At 42.7% G+C, this 16,147-nt stretch overlaps 1 protein-coding gene across 7 annotated transcripts in view; it reads right to left on the reverse strand.

Moving 5' to 3' along the window:
* Positions 1–1,076: 1,076 nt before the first annotated feature.
* The window catches only part of PAM (peptidylglycine alpha-amidating monooxygenase), a 248,266-nt gene continuing 233,195 nt past the window's right edge, over positions 1,077–16,147 (reverse strand). For all 7 annotated transcript variants that reach the window (XM_089679111.1, XM_089679107.1, XM_089679108.1 and 4 more), the window contains one exon: positions 1,077–1,838. In XM_089679111.1, coding sequence (XP_089535237.1) covers positions 1,645–1,838 — 194 coding nt within the window. In that variant the 3' untranslated portion in view covers positions 1,077–1,644. The remainder of the gene's footprint in view (positions 1,839–16,147) is intronic.

Here is a 16,147-nt window from a genome sequence, read left to right on the forward strand (position 1 = left end):
GAGTGTTTCTGGAATGAGAACTCTGGAGGGAAAAGCTACTTGTATGTTCATTATGGTCCTCATTATTTCATTCCATAAAGTATTTTTAATGTATTTAGGGCACTTTTAGCATGCAAGAATGTGTTTTGTCATCCTTGTAGCATTTGGAAAAGAATATTTCTTCTCAAGATATTTGCAAATTGCAGCTTTGCTCTAAGCAAAAATTGCACTGTGGAACTGTTTCCAAACTCACCAGTTAACTGACAGGAGAAAAAGAAAACTATTTACTGACCAGACTAAAGGTAAACATTATGTTGTAATGGTGGAGAACATTAATAGGAATCATTTAAAGGTTATAAAGATAAACTACTGTGTCAGACAAATTCACCCTCTTACCTGTCAATTAAAGCCTGAGAGTATAGAAATCATCTACTGTATCCCAACAATCACCCAACTGTAGAAGGTACAAGATGGCACCCACAAGCAAACTAAACTGGAGCCCTTCCCCTGCAGTACCCCCTAGTGGCAGAAATACATATCTTTCTTGTTTGAGAACTGAATTGAGAAGTACAGTGTTACTTGAATTGTATTCCAGGAGTTGCTTGTCTTCAGTTGAGAGAACTTGCAATAATTTAAGACTTTAAATAAAGCCTTCATGTTATATAGTTTGAATGTCATGTCATAGATACTGAATATTATCATTGTAAAAGAACATATTCCACACCTTTTTTTCTTCCAATTTTCCAGAAAACTTTTTTTTTCCCAATTTCTAATCTTAATCCACTTAGTTTAAAGCCCAACCTCAGAAAACACTTTTTCTTCTGGACAGAGCGAGGAAGATTGGAACCTCTGTTTTTATTGTTATCTGAGTACCCCATTGGAGGTTTTGATTTAAGAGGCTAGCCTCTTGTTACATGATTCCGTTCTATGCAATCTTTCACTCATATTTACAGAGGGTAATTTTCAGAATCTGAAAACACATCATCTGCATAATGTACAATTTTTGCATCTCATTAACATTCAGAAAATGAGCAAACACATTTCTTCTTCTAACACACAGGATGCCATTATCAAGCACAAACTCCAAAGTAGTCTCATTTTAATGCTCTGCGAACACTTTATTACACAAAGTACATTCAGTTTCTGAAAATAGTGTTCTAAACAGTGTAACCATCTAAAAATAAGACATCCCAATAACACCAAAACAAAAAAAATTAAATAGTTTTTTTTTTCTTTTTCTCTTTTAATTCTTTTTGGACACAATATTATATCGTGAAATTTAAAAAAATAGAAGAAATTTAGCAGCTTTGCATTTATGTGGCACACATCTTTGTACTGCAAATAGTTGTGACTTTAAAGGCAAGAAAATAATATATATATATGTTGGCAATTAAAGTGCTATTGGAGAAGCAGAGGAATGCCATCAAACAATGAAAAAGAGGTTGTAATAAAACAAAATCTTGAATTACGTACTTTTTCTACACTATCTATAGTGATAACGAAATTGCTCTGAATGTTCACATAAAGACTACAACAGCACTCAGAAGGGAAAGGAAAGAAAACCATGACACTTGTACTGCCCACAGAGACTAGTACAGTTACAATTAAATACACAATCTTAAACGTGCTAGGGGGCAAAGGACTGAGTGGAAGTAGTTGGTTTTCTCAGGAAGAAGAAGATGATGCTGCTGCTGCTGCTGGGATCGGGGGCGCCGAGTATTCTTCTTCTGAATCTGAACCATCATCATCATCCTTTTCTTGGTCACTTCCTTCTGTACTAAGTCTGTCAAAACCTTTCCGACTGTACCCTTTGTGACTTGCAAAAAAGGTTCCCAGGTTAAGGCCACCAGTCCCTTTACCTAACAAAAAAAAAAATCAGAACTATGTATTAGAGGATCACATGTAAAACATTACTAATGTTCCTACATATTCTACAAACTAATTTTACTTGTCTAAAAGTCCTAATTTCTTAAAGTTCACAGTATGTAAACCTCAACAATGAACGTCTCTTATTTTCTCCCTTTTAGTCTGTTAAATATACCATTAAAAGCATTGTGTTATACCTCTTCAATAAAAACATGTTGATTCTGCCAGAAAACCTGTACTGTCCTGCGTACCGTGCACTTTGCAGTGTTATCAGCCATGCTCAGATTACCTGTGAACTGCAGTACACCTCTTCCTATTATATTAAAACCTCCTGCGCTTCAGATGAATAAAACGCTAAGCTGCCAACACCCTCCTTTTAACCAAAAAGTCCATAAGTAAAAATAAGAAAAATTGGTGTAGCGCTAAACAGATGCCACTATACATAAACATATATACATAGATAACACAAATAATCATGCATACAAGGAAAAAACCCCTTGCATATCCCTTAATGGGGAAAAGACCGTGACTATATGCTTGTGGTGGTAGCACACAAAATCATGCAAAAGGATGATACACTGCAGCAAGTGATAAAAGTGAATATTGTACAGTCCACTTCAAACAAAAACTGTGATCCTCTAGGAACCGTGAGAGTGCCACTGGTGCCACAATCCTACAATGGTCTGAGTGCCTCCTCACCTCCCCGAACTGACCACAAGGGCCAATACGCCTTTGTACCATAGGGTGTATCCCTCAGATGTCAACCGGTTACAGGTCCACAGTTGATTCCACCTCAAGTACTGTTATCCAAAGCCACCTCCAGCCGCTGTATAGTGGTGGTAATATGCCACCAAACGATGCTCAGAGACATAAACAGAGACTTCCCATAGCGTGATACCGTAATATTTATTGATAAAATGTATATAAAAATGCCCACTCACATGTCCACAAACGATTTAAAGCATCATGCAAATCCTCATGGTATCCTAGTACTGTGGGTGTACCTGGAGTCCCAATATGGCGCGGACGTCGGAAGTGACGTCACCGCGTACCGGAAGTGTCGTCAGGGTAACATGTGACTTCATCAGGGTAACCGCCCCTGCTGACATCGATGCTTTATATGGGCCGCCCGGATGTCAATCATCCAACTGAACAACCCACGGCGGCCATTAAATGTAGTGTTGGTTTATCCAAGTACCGAATATTGGGCTCCGAGAAAATGGCCGCCGTGGGTTGTTCAGTTGGATGATTGACATCCGGGCGGCCCATATAAAGCATCGATGTCAGCAGGGGCGGTTACCCTGATGAAGTCACGTGTTACCCGTGACGCAACGCGTTGGTACGCCCTGACGACACTTCCGGTACGCGGTGACGTCACTTCCGACGTCCGCGCCATATTGGGACTCCAGGTACACCCACAGTACTAGGATACCATGAGGATTTGCATGATGCTTTAAATCGTTTGTGGACATGTGAGTGGGCATTTTTATATACATTTTATCAATAAATATTACGGTATCACACTATGGGAAGTCTCTGTTTATGTCTCTGAGCATCGTTTGGTGGCATATTACCACCACTATACAGCGGCTGGAGGTGGCTTTGGATAACAGTACTTGAGGTGGAATCAACTGTGGACCTGTAACCGGTTGACATCTGAGGGATACACCCTATGGTACAAAGGCGTATTGGCCCTTGTGGTCAGTGCGGGGAGGTGAGGAGGCACTCAGACCATTGTAGGATTGTGGCACCAGTGGCACTCTCACGGTTCCTAGAGGATCACAGTTTTTGTTTGAAGTGGACTGTACAATATTCACTTTTATCACTTGCTGCAGTGTATCATCCTTTTGCATGATTTTGTGTGCTACCACCACAAGCATATAGTCACGGTTTTTTCCCCATTAAGGGATATGCAAGGGGTTTTTTCCTTGTATGCATGATTATTTGTGTTATCTATGTATATATGTTTATGTATAGTGGCATCTGTTTAGCGCTACACCAATTTTTCTTATTTTTACACCTCTTCCTATGTATTAGAGACAAAGATGTGTTCTGTAGCCCTAACACTTTCTGTTCCAGTGATGATGCTGCTCTTACATAGAACCAGTACAAGAAAATAAAATGCCATCTCCCACAGACAGAAAACTAATTAAAGCTACAGAACACTGACTCATAACTTCTTGTGACAAGGGATTGGGAAGGGGGGGGTTGGGACCAACATATGCTGTGTGTGCCTATAGCAGCTTCCTATGGTGGCGCACCAAGAAGAGGAGAAGCCAGAAGCACCAGCAGGGGATGCCAGAAGAGCAGGGCCTCTGAAATTCCAATACAAAGAGCAGGTAAGTTTATACGAAAAAAACTCCCCCCCCCCCCCGAGTTTACAATTACTTTAAAGATCGATAAACTGCAATACATTACATTTTTGTTCTTGGGTGTCAAGTTGCTTAAAGTGGTTGTAAACCCTTACATATACCCAATGAAGTGACTGATCTCAGGTGATACACAGGGATGAAACAAACAAGTACAACTTATGTTGAAAGGATTTATCTTCAATCTTCTCTACATCCATTTAAAGTGATGAATTTATAAAGCTAGTCTGAAAGTTCAGAAAAAAAGGGGGTAGAGAACTGAAATTACACTCTGCAGGCCTGATGAGGAAATTGTATATTTTACATTTCCTTATTATTGTTGGCTCACAATATCTAATAAGGAGACAAGGATGGTCACTTTAGATGACTCACACCAATGGAATGTTACTGCAAAGTGACCAAGTCCTTAAAAGGTCATATTGCTTGCAGTGGGGGGGCTGGATATTCCTTACACACAAGTCCAGTATATAACACACAGCTAGATTGGAAATATTTGTCTTGATGTAGAGCATGTGTTAAGCATGCGTCTATTCTGATCATCGGCCACACCATATAATGGAGGGACCTGTGGCAGAAACAGCATCTTTAGCTGAGTATTCATGTTATATTTGCTTTATCTGTATCTGTCATTACTTGTAATAAATGTTTGTGGCAAATACCATCACAAGGACGTAGCAGGAATGTGCCAGGGTAGAAGTTTATGTGCAGCTTTCTTCCCGAAGCAATGTGACATTAAATTATTCATTAAGATAGCTCTGATATATATTCTGTCTCAGTGATAATGGCCCCCCATGACAGATAGAAAGGGTAAACGTGAGGACACAGAGAAAACCCCCCCCCAAAAAAACTAAGCCTTCCCCGTTCTATCCAAAACTAAACAAAAAAGTGGAATTTTTTTTGTAACTTACCTGTAAAATCCATATCTTTGAGTACATCATGGGACACAGAGCAGTGTATAATACATAACTATCTGGGTTATGTTCCACCTATAGGTGAATGGACACTGGCAAACCAAAAACAGACAGGAAGCCCTCCCTGATATAACCCCTCCTACAGAGGAAGTCCCTCAGTTTTGTAGCAATCGGTGAAGTCCCAGAAAGAGGGGCGGGACCTCTATGTCCCGTGATGTACTCAAAGAAATGGATTTTACAGGTAAATAAATGTAAAAAAATCCAATTTTCTTTATCCTACATCACGGAACACAGAGCAGGCTATAATACATAACTATCTGAGATGTCCCAAATGCCCTTGCGGGGGAGACACAATGCAAAAAAACACTACCACCAGCTAAAGAAAATATTCTGCTGCATGTAACACACCACAGCCAAAAGCATTATGCTTTGTAGCTCCCACATCCACTTGGTAGAAGCTTGTGAATGTATTAACCGAAGATCAGGTAGCGGCCTTGCAAACCTGAATCACTGACGCCTGATGGCAAATTGCGCGAGAGGCCCCTATACCTCTGGTAGAATGCAAAATCAAAAATTGTTCCTTAAATGAGAGAGCCGCCAGCTCCGATACCCTCCTTGCAGAAGTAACTGCAATCAAAAAAGGCTACTTTTCGAGTCAAAAAGGTCCAACGGAATCTCACCAATAGGCTTAAAGGGCGACTTCTGCAATACTCTCAGTACTAAACTAAAATCCCAAGAACATATGGGTGGTTTTATAGGAGGAACCATATGTAGTACCCTCTTCAAAAATGTTCGAACCAGAGAGTGTGAAGCAATTGGTCAATGAAAAAAATCTATACAAAGCAGAAATCTGGCCCTTAATGGTGCCTAAAGCCAATGTCATCTCTACTCTAGACTGGAGAAAAGAGAGAATTCTCCCAATCACATATTCCCTAGGATGCCATTTTCTGGCTTCACATCAGGTAATGTAAGATCTCCACACCCTGTAATAGATATTCCTAGAAACCGTCATCCTGTCATTCAAAAGTGTAGAGTCCACTGAGCCGCCAGAAATTCCTCCATCCCTCAAGATCTGGGACTCAACAGCCAAGCCATCAAATTCAGTGAACGTAAAACAGGATGGAATATTGTTCCCTGAGACAGCAGGTCCCGGCTGGACGAGTCCAAGGCCCATACACAACAATCCTTACAATACCAGGTTCTCCTGGGCCAAGCTGGGTCCTATCAATATCATCCAGCATCCTGTATAAGAGATGTGGGAGAAGCTGAATTGGAGGAAAAATATAAAATTAGTACTGGTCTCAAGGAACTACTAGAGTATCTACCCAGATCGCAAGCGGATCTCTTGTCCTGGATACAAAATTCCTCAACTTGTTGTTGAATCTGGACACCAATAGATCTAGGTCCGGGGTCCCCCAAAGCTGGAAAATTGCCAGAAAAATCTTGGGATGTAGACTTCACTCTCACCTAACTGCTGGTGACTGAGAAAATCCGCTTGCCAGTTCTCCACAATGTGTAACGCTGACAGACAAGGCACATGTAACTCTGCCCAATATAGAATGTGGTTCACTCCCTTCTGAGCTGACCAGCTCCTGATGCCTCCCTGATGGTTGATGTAAGCCATGGCAGTGGCATTGTCAGACTGAATTCTGACCAGGTACCCCCTCAGTCTGACTGTATAACATTTCAGAGCCAGACGCAGCACCCAAAACTCCAAGACACTGATGGCCAGGCTGCGCTCCAGACGAGACCACTTCCCCTGAACTGTGGTTCCCATTAGAACAGCCCCCCAACCTGACAGACTGGCACCTGTGGTTACTATTCTCCAAACCACCGAAAGAAAGGACTTCCCTACTTCCAAAGTCTGAACTACTAACGACCAACTCAGACTCAGTCAACCTTGGCAGTCAGAACCATACCACAATCCAAGACCAGAGGCGTAGATAAGGGGGGGTCAGGTGGGTCTGAACCCCCCCCCCCCCCAGAGGAGAGTTGCCAACCATCCCTGCAGCCTTTGAAATTTCCACTCGCCCAGGAGTGGAAATAAGGTGGGGGCAGTGAGGAGTTCCGGGACTAGGGGTGCATGGGAGGGATGGTGGTGGGGGCAGTGACAAGCAGCAATCTCCTGTATGGCTTTCAATAAAGCAGTTGGAAGCCACGGGAGGGAGAGGAGGATAAGCGGTTTCCAACTGCTTTATTGAAAGCCATACAGGAGATCGCTGGTTGTCATCACCCCCCACCACTGCACAGAACATACCTGACGGTTCAGTTTTCTTTCTGCCCCCACCACCCACTGTGTTCCCACTGCCACTGTGTTCTTCTCACTGCCCAGCCCCTCCATCCTCTGCACCAATAGTAGAAGAGAGGAGAGAGGCTGGATCTGCTCTGCCTCCCCCTGTGCACGCCCACACTCCAGTCCATACAGCTTCAGAGGAGGTGCGGGCGGAAAACTGAATACAGTGAGTCTGACTTTACCTTCCACCCCTCCACCCCTCCCTTTCACCCACCCCTCCCTTTCACCCACCCCTCCCTCTCTTCCACCCCCCCTTCCATCCACCCCTTCCTTCCACCCACCCTCCCTTCCATCCTTCCACCCACCCTCCCTTAGAGGGCTTTAGACACCAGGACTTTTTCTGCCCCTGGCCTTGCAGCTTGCCACTAGTGCAGCAATGGGCAAACTACGGCCCGCGGGCCATATACGGCCCGGCGGACCTTTTAATCCGGCCCGCGGAGCTAGGCTCCTCTCACAGTCCGCCCTGAAGACCGGTATAGCATGAAATCTGTCTCCTATGAGGATCTGTCCCCCTCGACGTATCTGCGCATGTGCCCGAGATCGCCGATCGGCTGCTAATGCCTGAAACTGGCACATGCGCAGATGCGTCGAGGGGGACAGATCCTCATAGGAGACAGATTTTCATGCTACACCGGAACGGCGCGGGACACGGCGAGAGGAAAGGTAAGTGAATTGACACAGGGGGGACTTGGGGACTTAATATGGGGAATGAATTACTATAGGGGGGATGAATTACTATATGGGGGGATGAATTACTATAGGGGGGATGAATTACTATAGGGGGGATGAATTACTATAGGGGGGATGAATTACTATATGGGGGATGAATTACTATATGGGGGATGAATTACTATATGGGGGGATGAATTACTATAGGGGGGATGAATTACTATAGGGGGGATGAATTACTATAGGGGGGATGAATTACTATAGGGGGGATGAATTACTATATGGGGGATGAATTACTATATGGGGGATGAATTACTATGGGGGATGAATTACTATGGGGGATGAATTACTATATGGGGGATGAATTACTATATGGGGGATGAATTACTATAGGGGGGATGAATTACTATATGGGGGATGAATTACTATGGGGGATGAATTACTATAGGGGGGATGAATTACTATAGGGGGGATGAATTACTATAGGGGGGATGAATTACTATATGGGGGATGAATTACTATATGGGGGATGAATTACTATATGGGGGATGAATTACTATATGGGGGATGAATTACTATGGGGGGTGAATTACTATGGGGGGATGAATTACTATATGGGGGGATGAATTACTATATGGGGGATTAATTACTATGCTTACTATGGGGGAATATTACTATACTTACTATGGATGACACATACACATCATTCATCTACTCTTGGTCCGGCCCCCGGGTCCAATATCTGAACCCATTGCGGCCCTCAAGTCAAAAAGTTTGCCTACCCCTGCACTAGTGCTAGATGCTTGTGGTTGCCAAAACTGCCTGGAAGATGAAACGTTGGCCGCCGAAGCCTCAGGCCCCATAAAGAGCAGACGCTTAGCCTTTCTTTAATTGGCAGAAGCGTTCACTTTCCTCCTGAAATCTTCTGGATATACTTATCCAAATCCTCACCAAACAGGCATTCGCCTTAAAATGGAAACCCAGTTAAAAGCTTTTTGCAAGGCAACTCAGCCGACCAGTTCTTTAATCACAAAATACTGTGTATTTGCACAGACAAGAGGGCCAGTCATTAAACTTCCTGTATTTAATCTTTTAAGGTATCCACCACAAAACATAAGGCACGGGGTAAATATGCCATATCCTCGGCAGTCTTCAACCCCTGATCAGGAGAATTCCTGACCAACCGCTAAATGCAGTCCCTCAGGGAGTGACAAATCGTAATTGTGGCCACAGCCGCCTGTGCAGCAGACCTGGCGAGAGCAAAGGAAGCTTTTAGCAAAGCTTCCAGCTTCTTCTCTGCTGGGTCTTTAAATACTTGAGCATTGTCCACTGGACAGGTCGAATTTTTGTTCAAAGAAGAAACAGCAGCATCCACAACTGGCATGCCCCATTTTTTTCTAACAAACTTCTCCACCATAGGATACAGGAGTGAAAATCTTTTAGGAGGTACAAAAACCCTGTCCGGGTGCTCCCAGTCTGTATAAATCACTTCTTCCAAAAGTGGATGAAGAGGAAAAGCCTGAGTACTCTGCAGAGGTTGCAGTGACTCCAGAGAGGAGTAGGAGGCCTCAGAAGTCTCCACCGGGGGCAGTTTGAACCCAGAGTGTACTATACCTGTAAGCGACTGAACCAACAACCTCTGGAACTGGGATGCAGACACTGCCTGATCCTCCTCATGGATTGACCCTTCAGAAGTCCTCTGCCTGGCCTTCTTTCAATTCATCAATAGCCTCCTCCTCAGCCTCCTCCACCCATTCTTGCTCTTCTTCTTACTCCAACATAGGAGGCTCAAGGGACGGGAACCTTTCATGCTTCTTACCTCCCTGCATTACAGAAATGATCATGCCAGCGATTTTATTCTCTAAACCCACCAAAGCTGGCACTAAATTGTCTTTAGTAACACATGCTGATGTGGACGCCCCAGTCATTGCCACGATGCCAGATAAATGCAGTGGATCAGATTGGCCTGTGCCCTCTGACCTTTCAGGAGAAGTTACTGCAGTGGAACTTTGACTAGGTTCCTCAGGACCTGGCAGTGGAGCACATGCGCCCCTCCCTGCTGCGTTCCTCACTCTTCTTCTTGGAAGACATTACTTACTGTAAGCGGACTATAAACTGCTAAGGCTCCTGAATTCCCACTTGCTCTCATAGCAGACTGCTTCCCTTAAGGTTAGGCTGTAATCCAGACAGAGCAGCTATCATAGCCTAAACTTCAGAAGCAAAACACAAGCCCTCATAAGGTCTGGCCACCAGAACATGCACCTGAACTAACGTACCCCAGGATAGCCTGTTCTGTGTCCTTCACCTGCATCCTACTGGCCGTGTGCGCTTCTGTAACTGTGCATGCACCCAACGGCCCAAGCTGCCAACCAGAACCTCTATATCTGTGGTCCCCAAACTTTCTAAATAAAGGGCCAGTTTACAGTCCTTCAGACTTTAGGAGGGCCAGACTGTGCCCAGTGGGAGTGAACAATGTCTCATCTTTTGTATTGGGGGAGGAATAGTTCCCCAACATTGGTGTCAGTTGGAGGAATAGTGCCTGCTCATTGGTGTCAGTAGGAGAAAAAGTACCTGATTGTTGGTATCAGTGGAAGGAATTATGTCCCATTGTTGGTGTCATTGAGAATAATGGTGCCCTATGTTTGATGTCCGTGGCAAGAATTATGCCCCATCGTTGATGTCAATGGCAGGAAAAATGCCTCAAGGGCCAGATAAAGGCAAGCAAAGGGCCAAATCCGGCCCTTGGGCCGCAGTTTGGAGACCACTGCTCTATAGAAAAAGCAATGGTTGTTCAAAACAGAGAGCCATAAAAGAGGTGATGCATTAGAATAGACTAGGCCACAATCAAGAGTAGTACACAGCTGCTCTTTGCTGCCACATCCTTGCTTATTACACCTAGAGAACCGAGCTGGTTCCTCTGCTGTCTGCTAGTGGCCTGAACTATGATCCACCTTTTGCTGCAGTATTGAAAGGCACCTATGAGGGCTATATGCTATAATATTTTGTCTCCCCTTTGCAAACAAGCCATATGAGCTCTTGTCAATCAGTCCTATCTCCTTCATGTAAAAAATAGGAAGAGGAAGCCAACTTACCAATCTGGCCGCAGGATTTTTGTCCATAAACAACCCAATCTTCACCCATTATGGCGGGCTTTGTCACAAAAGGACCTTCAAGGACTCAGTCCCCTTATCCTTCATTGGGGCTTGTGCCTTGGACCTATATAGCACCCTGCCGAAAAGCCTTGATCAGAAAACAACTGCACAGGATTCCATTTACGCAGGATCCAGCGCTGTATTACAGGCAATCCCTGCATCCTCATCTTCTCAGCAGGGCCGAGAACCATCCATTTTAGCTGCCAGCCATCCGAATGGATCTGGTTATACAGTCCCCTGCCTCCTTAATGGAACTTTTTTGGCACTGGAACAACTCTAACAGAGAGCCAAACCATAGTGACCAAACACCTTCAAGACACTAGCGAAAAAACTGAGGGACTTCATGTGTAGGAGGGGTTATTTAGGGGAGGAATTCCTGTCTGTTTTTCGGTCCGCCAGTGTCCATTCACCTATAGGTGGCTCATAATCCAGATAGTTATGTATTATAACCTGCTCTGTGTCCTGTGATGTACGATTAAAAAATTACCTTTGTATAAAATGATAAATTAAAAAGCAGCGATAAGCAGACAACTAGTGACTAAAGTGCATAAATCATAGTTGTATTACTGGATGCAGACAATAGCAAATGGCTCAAACCCAAAAGTACTTCTAATGAAAAATCAAATGCAGCAAATAAGGCAAAGCAACAGATGTCTTGATGGTGATGCTGGTAGATGTAGCATATGTACATAAAATACACTAAGCGCAGATGGTGGCAGAGTGCAGTAGTTATGGTGTCAATAAAACATGTAATTTCTGCTAGAAAATAAAACAAACAAGCATTCTGCCCAAAAGAATACAAATAAACCTAAACTGTATGTCAGCAGCAGGCAGCTCAGCTTAGGCGCCTTCAAAGACTGACCCATCTCATTGCCACTTTCACACCTAGCTGTACATTTTTCTACTGCAAGATATAAGATGATAGACTGTAGATGCCCTGATCACTGCAAGCTATCTGATGATTGCATTTAGTGAGTTGGTATTGGCTAAAAACAGCAAATAAAAACAGAACTATTTTTGTCTATGACCAGCCAAACTGGACACTGAAGATACAGTCAATGACGCATTCAGTGACCTGTGACCGAACCACGTCAGGTGAAAATCGCAAGAAAGGCTGCAGGGAAGTAGAATAGAGCACAGCGTCTGCTGCTTAGGTTTGTTAAAATGTAATTGTATAGTTGTTTAGTATACAATTATCCTTGTTTATTATGGTCAGGTTTAAAAAAAAAAAAAAAAAAAATCACAGTTTTAAGAAATCTTTTTTTTCTTTTTCTTTAGTCAGGTATATAAAATATTGCATTCTAATAATATGTAGTTTTTTATTCAGCCAGCAGATGGAGCTCTAGTGTGCTTTGGATATCACAAATTTTCCCAGCTGTGACCCTTGTTTAAAGGACTGAAAGGAGTCATCAGACCAGTGACTTCCTTTTTACTGATGGCCAGGTCTGAGGTTTATTTTAAGAAAATGCGGCTTATGCCAGTTTCTCAACCCCTAGGGTTCCACAGTAATCTACCTGTCAGTCATAGGCAGCTGATGGTTGGATCGCATCCCTCTGCTGACTCATGCACAGCTACACAGGCAAGCAGTTCTGCTTGTGTAGCTGTGCAGCGCAGCTTCCTGCTGGTGCATCCTGGGTACTTATATCTGACATCACCCAGGATGAATAGGAAGGGAGGATTGGAGGAGGGGATGGCGGGGAACAGAAAGACTCATCAAAGCCACTTCCCTGCTTAGCTCTGCAAATTAAGGAGACCGCTACCCTATCATTTGCCTTGGTCTCATGCAAAGTGCCCTGATCCCATATGTTCTGATCCCATGTAAGGTGCTTTGATCCCATATGCCCTGATCCCATGTAAAGGTGCTCTGATCTTATGTGCCCTAAACCCAAGTAAGGTGCTCTGAGCCCAGGTGCCATGATCCCATGTAAGGTGCTCTGATTCCATGTGCCCTGATCCTATGTAACGGGCCCTGATCCCATGTAATGTGCCTTGCCCCCCATGTAGTGTGCTTTCCTGACTTCCTGTGCACTCCTAATCTCAAGTATGACCCAGATATGAGCATCCATGCAGAAAAAAAAAAAATCAAGCACAAGTTTTACAATAAACATTTTAATATTGAATCTATTATTTAATGCCATTTCCAAAAATAATTGGTGAGATCAGTGAGCTGTTGATATATAACAATGTTCCGAGAGCTGTAGATCTGAACATTATTTCAGGGATTCCCCGAGATCTCACACTTTTTGCCAAGGGTTCCTTCAAGGTAAAAAGGTTGAGAAACACTGGTCTATGCGGTCTCTATATATAACCCACAGTGCTTTTAGAACCATTAGTCACATATAAAAGGTTTATTTTTAAAACACAGACAGTATATAGATTGTGACAAAATATACAGTATATATACTACTATATATGATAATTTATATATATATACATATATATAACAGTAGTTTAAAATATTATAAACTTTTTAAAAAATGGCCATAGCGCAAATTTTAAATGGACCCCTAAATAATTTTTTGTGAATTCTTCTTTCTTGTGTTTTTACACCTACATAAAGCTAACCATACAGTGGATATAAAAAGTCTCTGTTAAACCCCTGTTAAAATGTCAGGTTTCTGTGAATGCAAAAAAATGAGACAAAGAAATCATTTCAGAACCTTTTCCACCTTTAATGTGACCTACAACTCGATTGAAAAACAAACTGAAAACTTTTAGGAGGGAAAGTAAACATAAAAAACTAAAATAATGTGGTTGCATAAGTGTGCACACCCTCTTATAACTGGGGATGTAGCTGTGTTCAGAATTAAGCAATCACATTCAAAATCATGGTAAATAGGAGTCAGTACACACTTGCCATCATTTAAAGTGCCTCTGATTAACCCCAAATAAAGTTCAGCTGTTCTAGTAGGTCTTTTCTGACATTTTCTTAGTTGCATCCAACAGCAAAAGCCATGGTCCGCAGAGAGCTTCCAAAGCTTTAGAGGGATCTCATTATTAAAAGGTATCAGTCAGGAGAAGGGTGCAAAAGAATTCCAAGGCATTAGACATACCATGGAACACAGTGAACACAGTCATCATCAAGTGGAGAAAATATGGCGCAACAGTCCCTTCAAAATTGATGAAAAGACGAGACAAAACTGGTCTGGGAGGCTGCCAAGAGGCCTACAGCAACATTAAAGGAGCTGCAGGAATATCTGGCAAGCACTGGATGTGTGGTACATGTGACAACAATCTCCCATATTCTTCACATGTCTGGGCTATGGGGTAGAGTGGCAAGACGGAAGCCCTTTCTTATGACGAAAAAAATCCAAACCTGGCTAAATTTTGCAAAAACACATCTGAAGTCTCCCAAAAGCATGTGGGGAAAATGTGTTATTGTCTGATGAAACCAAGGTTGAACTTTTTGGTCAATTCCAAAATATATGTTTGGCGCAAAAACAACACTGCACATCACCAAAAGCACACCATACCCACAGTGAAGCATGGTGGTGGCAGCATCATGCTTTGGGGCTGTTTTTCTTCAGCTGGAACTGGGGCCTTAGTCAAGGTAGAGGGAATTATGAACAGTTCCAAATACCAGTCAATATTGGCACAAAACCTTCAGGCTTTTGCTAAAGCTGAACATGAAGAGGAACTTCATCTTTTAGCATGACAACGACCCAAAGCATACATCCAAATCAATACAAGAATGACTTCACCAGAAGAAGATGCAAGTTTTGGAATGGCCCAGCCAGAGCCCAGACCTGAATCTGATCAAAAATCTGTAGAGTGATCTGAAGAGGGCTGTGCACAGGAGATGCCCTCACAATCTGACAGATTTGGAGTGTTTTTGCAAGGAAGAGTGGGAAAATGTTCCCAAGTCAAGATGTGCCATGCAGATAGACCCAAAAAGACTGAGTGCTGTAATAAAATCAAAAGGTGCTTCAACAAAGTATTAGTTTAAGGGTGTGCACACTTATGCAACCATATTAGTTTTTTTATTTCCCGCTAACTAAAAGATTTCAATTTGTTCAATGGAGTTGTACAGTTTATAGGTTACATTAAAGGTGGAAAAAGAAATTATCTTTGTCTCATTTTTTTACATCACAGAAGCTTGACATTTTAACAGGGGTGTGTAGACTTTTTATATCCACTGTACACTAGCAGATTTTCAAACAAATGTTCATAGGAACATTCACATGAAAATTCTTTTGAAATTTCTTGTCATTGTGGTAAAAAATTAATGTTGATTTCACCCTGTGAATATTTAGAAAATTAAACAAACATTCTTAAAGGATAAGTTCAGCTTTTGAAGCATGTTACACATTACATCCATATTGAGGGTTTAGGGTGTAACGAGTAACATGCTTCAGCACATGTTATCCTCACCCCCCCAATACCCCACCCATGACAGTAGTTAGGAGTTCCTCTCCCTGAAACAGCTGTCTCATTTCAAAATTGCTGCTGCTGTGCGGGGCTTCATTCACAGCAATCTGTGAATGGGAAAACTACCCATCTGCTTCTACAGCAGACAGCTTTTACCTCTCCATTAAATGCAAGGATGTTTATGAGCACCCTAGTAGTTCATTCAGAAGCCCTACAGCTTTCAAACTGACAGCCTGTAAAGAGGTACCGCCAGAAAGCTGTGGGACTTGCCTGCAGGAGCTTCACATTGCACCCACAATCCACTGATCGCTGGTGCAATGCTTTGCAGGCTCCTGGGAAAAAAACAAATGCACATTATTTTTCAGCATAATATGCACATTTATTTTTTATTCACTCAAAGGTGAACTTAGCTGGTAAAACAAAAAGATAAAACAAAATTCCTTGTGTCTACAGCCTGCTTATGATGTGCATTGATTATGTAGTTTCATTGTGTTATTTGTTACCCAGTATGCGCAGCCTATAAGAGTAAATCCTCACATT

This window comes from Staurois parvus, unplaced genomic scaffold (assembly GCF_062004578.1).
Source record: "Staurois parvus isolate SC_StPar_1 unplaced genomic scaffold, SC_StPar_1.0 ptg000218l, whole genome shotgun sequence".
NCBI lineage: Eukaryota > Metazoa > Chordata > Amphibia > Anura > Ranidae > Staurois > Staurois parvus.